Source organism: Crocodylus porosus, unplaced genomic scaffold (assembly GCF_001723895.1).
Source record: "Crocodylus porosus isolate Cpor-Errol unplaced genomic scaffold, CroPor_comp1, whole genome shotgun sequence".
Lineage (NCBI taxonomy): Eukaryota > Metazoa > Chordata > Crocodylia > Crocodylidae > Crocodylus > Crocodylus porosus.
This window is the reverse complement of record NW_017728935.1, coordinates 3,913,680-3,919,350: the sequence shown is the minus strand read 5'-3', so window position 1 is coordinate 3,919,350 and position 5,671 is coordinate 3,913,680. Positions and strand designations below refer to the sequence as shown.

The 5,671-nt window shown below is 52.5% G+C and overlaps 1 protein-coding gene across 1 annotated transcript in view; it reads left to right on the top strand.

Annotated features, from left to right (window-relative positions):
• The first annotated feature begins 2,677 nt into the window (after positions 1-2,677).
• LEMD2 (LEM domain containing 2) overlaps positions 2,678-5,671 on the top strand; it is a 12,971-nt gene continuing 9,977 nt past the window's right edge. Inside the window, exons 1-2 of the mRNA XM_019546493.1 lie at positions 2,678-3,678; positions 4,990-5,030. Of these exons, the coding sequence (XP_019402038.1) occupies positions 2,697-3,678; positions 4,990-5,030 (1,023 nt within the window). The 5' untranslated portion in view covers positions 2,678-2,696. The remainder of the gene's footprint in view (positions 3,679-4,989; positions 5,031-5,671) is intronic.

The window sequence follows — 5,671 nt, the reverse complement described above, 5'->3', positions numbered from 1 at the left end:
TTGGCTGCAGGGCCTTGCACTCAGGATCTTGCCTGGGCAGATTCCTTCTGGCTTCAGTGGGGTGGCACAGGGGGACACAAACAGCCCGTGGCAGACAATGCACAAGCCCAGCTCCCTCGCTGCTAGTGCTGCACAGGAAAGTGGAGTGAGAAAGACTAAGGGAACAAGCTGTCATCTCTACTTCTCCCAAACCACAGGGAGCAGTCGCAAGCAGTGGGAAGGGGTTGCTTCCCATAGCTGGTCCCCTATTTCTCATGGCAAGGGCTCTTTCTAGGCCTGACAGCGTCCCTTTAACCAGTCACTGCCTTCTGGCTCATGCTGTACACTGAAACAATCACGCTCCCCTTCCAGACTGTCTGCCTCTGATGGGCACCTCAATAATGAACCGAAACAGAGAGCAAGGCTGCAGCCCCATCTGTATGCATGGCATACTGGGTGGCTGCTTAGGCGTGTCGGTTCCTTTCTTTCCCCTTTTTCCTCTTGCTGTCAGCACTCAATTGCCCGCCATCGGGTCAAATCAGTCTTGTCGGCCATGGCTTGTCCAGTTTCCAGGATGGCAAACTGCATTACTGCAGGGGGGAAAAGAGGTGAGCTGAGAACTCGCCTCTCATGGATGAGGGCTTGCTGGTTAAGCTGCAGGAGAGATCTTCCACACCAAGAAACGCACTGGGAGGCCTTGCTGGGGGAACCTGACCAGGTACCTTGAGCAACAGGATGTCACAGTGACTATGGGTAGACGCTTCGCAGCACACCTCCACGCTTGGTGTGTGTGAGCGGATGGGTAGGTCATGCCGAGCCTGAAATGCAGGGGATGCTGAGTAGACAAGCACTTGCAGGTTTTGCTGTGCTTTACATCTGCTCCAAGCACCTGGACGACCTAATCCTGGAGAAAGGCAAAACCAGTGATAGGAGCACACAGAAAATATGGCATTTGCATCAGTGTGGGTGCTTGCACGGGCTTGAAGTCCACAGGCTTGGGCATAGCTTTATCCAAGCCACCTGGAATGTGTAAGCCTCCAGGAACGGGGCCTGAGGAGGACTAGGGAGATAGTCTAATGCCACATTTACATAAGACTGCTTCAAATTATTAGCTGTCAGTTGCATTTTTCATTGAGTGAATATTGAAAACTAAGCTTAGTATTTCCACATTCTTCATCAGAGCACAGCAGGTTTTTTCAATGGGCCCTCTGGCCTCTGCTAAGCATGCATTTGTTGTTGCTAACTGGATTAACAAATCTCAGGGCATTTGGCAGCCGCCTTCTTTAATAAATCAGGAAAACCTTGAATAGCTTGATCTGATAGCCTAAATTAGAACAAAGGCTGAGAGCAAAGTGAGTGCGAAAGGAGGGCACGGCGAGATAGAAGCAGCCAGACCAACTTTTCCTCTTAGTGAAAGCATTAATTAAAATCAAAGGCCCCATCACTTGCTGAAATTGTACAAGATGGAACCTCAAATCAGATGACTCCACTCTGAAAGCTTGCTGTATTCTGCCTTCCACCGCAGCCCCTGCCAAGACCCAGCTGAAATGTCTCACACTTCGAAAGTCTTCTCTCATCTTGAAAGGGAAGCTAAACTGCATAAATGAAGGGAAGAGGAGCAATCACCTGCCGGTGGGACCAACCACAAGAGACTGTCAGGAGCGAACGTTTTGGCCATGCCACGTTGAGGCCCCCGTGATGATTTCGGCGGTGGCGGCATGCGTGAGGAGCGCTGCCCCGGGGGGTGCGTTCAGGCACCGGTTTAGGTCATTGGGTTCTGTCTGAGCCAGGCAGCTTTTGTCTCATGATCGCATCCAGTTTACGCAGCTGGGAAACGGCTGGGAGGTGGGAATGTCAGGGGCATCCTGATGAACCTGCCAGGTTTGTTCCTGCTCAGCACTGATAGTAAGTGTGGCCACAAGATGAGAGTGACGGGCAAGTGACAAGCCCAGAAACGGCTCCTTCAGACATGGTACTACTACTACTGTTGCTGTGGTGGTTGTTAATTATTATTATTGTTACCGTTATTATTACTACTAGTAGTAATAGTAATTATTACTAGTATTACTCCCACTACTATGGATACTATTAGTACTACTAATAAAGGTACCCTGGCCTAGTCAGAAAGGCATGTCCCCCGTGCTCTCAGACCTGGAGGTGTAGGTGGAGGGCAGGGTTAGCTGCCATCGGGCATTTTTACACACCCAGGTGCCCAGCACTGCAACACTTGCAGTCGTATAAGCGGCAAAAAGTAGGGTGGCCATCAGAGGGCACGTGTTGGTTTTCTGCTACTCCGTCCTCTGTTGGTACAAAACCTAATGCCTTTATGTCCTCTAATTATTAAGGCCACAGCAAGCCCCTGTCCCCCATGCACTGCTCCAGACTGTGCATGGGCCTGCTTCTGACAGGGAAGGACAAAGGAGCCACATTGTGTCATTCAGACCTTCCCAAGATGTCGCCCGCCCCGCTCTCCTCACTGACCTTCCCAAGATGGCTCTGCTCGACTCAGCCCTTCGGGAAATGGCGGCGGCCGCGACCTTCCCAAGATGGCGCCCACCCTTTCCCTCCACCCTCGCTGACCTTTCCAAGATGGCGCCCCCTTCCACTCAACTGCCGCCACCCTCCCAAGATGGCACCTCCCGCCTCCCAAGATGGCGCCTGCGCTTCCCAGGTCGCCTGGCGCTTCCGGGTTGCGGCCCATCCCCCGCCGCTCCGCCATGGCCGCCCTGTCAGACGCCGAGCTTCGGCGGGAGCTGTTGGCGCTGGGCTACAAGGCGGGGCCCATCACCGACACCACCCGCCGCCTCTACCAGAAGAAGCTGGGCTGCCTGCGGGCCGAGCGGGCGGCCCAGCGCCGCAGCCAGGCAGCCCAGCCGAGCCCGGGGCGGCCCCAGGCCCCACGGCCGAGCCTCAGGGGGAGCCCCGGCGATGAGGGCGACTCGGAGGAGGAGGAGGAGGAGGATGAGGAGGACGAGGCCCGCACGGGGCTGTCGTGGGGGGCCCTGGGCGAGGCCCCCCCCAGCGCCCGCCCAGGCCTGTCCTCATTGGGCCTGGCCCACAGGCCACTGCTGGCGGGAGTGGACTCGCACTCCTGGGCTCCCGGGACCTCCCCAGGGCAGCTCAGCCACCGGCCCCTGCTGGGCTCGCGGGCCGCCACGTTGTCCCCCAGCGCCCGCTGGGACGCGGAGCCGGCCACCGGGGTGCTGGGCCTGAGCCCCCGGCCCCTGCTGGGCTGTGACGGAGGGAAATTCCCCCGCTGGGACAAGGAGCCGGCCGCTGGGCCACTGGGGCTGAGCCGCCGGCCCCTGCTGGGGGGCCGGGAATCGGGCTCCGGCACCACGTGGGAGAAGGGTGGCCCCCACTGGGCTGGCGAAGGAGCCCCGTGGAGGCCGGAGGGAGATGGGTCGGCTTCCAGGAGTTCGTGGTGGCGGCCAGGACTCGGCGGGGACCGTCCGTCCCCGCTGGGGTCCGCACGGGCCGAGCTCACCCGCCGGGCCCCGTGGAGGAGTGCGGCGGGGCCAGGGCTGGCGAGCCGGGCAGCTGGCTCCTCAGCAAGGCCTGAGAGAAAGGGCAGGCCTTTGGAGTACTACTTCTCCTGGTTCCTGTGTCTCTCCTCGTTGACGCTGCTGCTGATTTTCTTGGGCATCCTCTGGGTGAAGATGATGGGATCCAGCCAGCTTCAGGGAGCAGAGGACAGCTGTGCGTGGTGAACGTCTTGCTCTCCCATCATCTTTTGTTCCCTTTCCCCCCTCGCCTCACCACCGTCTTCTTCCTATGTCCCCCTGCACTTCGGTTATCTCTGGGTTTCTTTTCCTCTCGTGTCCTTCTTGTTAGTCGCAGAGCAGTAGCTTGAGTGTTTGTGTATTCAAGTGAATTTGGCATCCAAGCCTTCAGCTCCAGAGATTTTATGGAGAGTGAAATTTTGGTTGGGAACAAGGACGTCTTTTATGAGTCCCCGTCGTAGGATGTACTGGCCGTGTAATTGCCTGTCATCCTCTGCAAAGCGCAGTCATTCTGCGGCTTTTTGTCCTGACCATGTTCTAAGAGCAGTACTGGACTCCCTTGCCGTCTGCTGTTTGCCTCCCAGCGTAGCAGAGAGCAAACAGGTCAAAAATGACCCCCTGTCGCTACCTGTTCTGGTAGATCACGTCCCCAGGCATGATTTTTCCTTTGCTTCTGCAATGATGGAAGCAGGTTGGTGAAAGGAGGTGGCAAGGTGCAGTTGCTGACGCTCAACCTGTTGGTTGAGTGTGTGTATTTAAACGCTTTGACAAAATAAATTTGTTTCCTCACTACCAGGATGATAGGGCTGAGTGTCTTGATGTATACTTTATACTTCTTGGACCATCCCCTCCTTAAAACACATAGAAATGGGGAGTTTTACCATATATATTTGTTATATTTTCACACGGCTGAAATTGTTTTAAGGTACCTTGTGCCAACGCTGGCTGTTATATTGGTAAGGAGGATAAGAAGTGATCAGTCAGACTCTGTGCAGCTGGCAGGCCAAAAAGAGCCTCCTTCCCCTGAAATGACAGAAGCCCATGCTTCTGCAGCCAGATCTGATTTTGATCCCTTTTGTAGCAGCGAAGTTTCCAAGTCACCACTTGGCCATGCAGTGACAATTAATGGCACAATGAGATGGGTATGGGTTTATGTAAATTAGGAAGTGTTAAGCAGATTCAGTGAGCTATGCAGGAGTATGTAATCTCCCTTTTTTTCATAGAATACGATCACAATAGTTTAGCAGCTCCAGATGATCTGCCAACAGAATAAAAACTCCTTGTATTTGCCCTGATAGAGAGCACACTTTGTTCATTTAGTTTCCAATCCTGCTTGCTGTAGTTCTTTCAATGGGCTATTTGCATAGCAAGGGATTATTCAGTGGGATTAAAAATAGCAGAATCAGATGCTTAGAGAATTAGCTGGTTTTTTAAATTACATAGTTAATTTCTCTGTCAAAGGCTTTATTTTGCAGTTGACTAACCTTGGCTTTCCTCTTGCTTATAGTTAAGCAGTTACCTGTGGATTGTAATAAAAAAACAGATGAAGTAAGTGTGACTCCTTTCTTTTTTTAATCTTGCAGTGGGTGCAGGCATCTGATAGATGGTTAATTATTGCAGCCAACTCAGAAGACATTTTCTATCAATATGACTACAGAATAACCTCCATCCTTTTACAGTCATAATGTAGTGATTTGTAGAAGTTGGACTTAATAGGCTTGTCTGGCCTTGTGAGGAGGGAAGAGATGGTGTCTGTGTAGGAGCTTCTGAATGGTACAGATTTAAAGCTGCTGAACATCTGAATCCCCTGCTGTTATGGAAACTTTTAGTTGATTATAACATAAGTGACTTTGATTGCTGACGAAGGCTGTAGCTGTATATTCATCTTTTGTAATACAACCTTTAATACTGCTAACTCCCCTAATCTCTGTTAAAATGTGTTTACGCAGCCTTGACTTATTCCATAATGTATTCTTGAGAGAGACAAACTTTTGTATCAAATTCAGCGTAGTAGTAGTATGGCCCTTGGAGAAATGTGTAGTAAATCTGCTTACTGTATATGAGTTTGAAGGAACTGCTCCTTCAGCTATTGTTGGGAATAAAAGGGTCCGAGACTATGAGGTTTGGGAGCTAGAGATGCTTACGTTTCACGGGATGTGCTCAGCAGTTCATAAGTTTAGGCCCAGTAG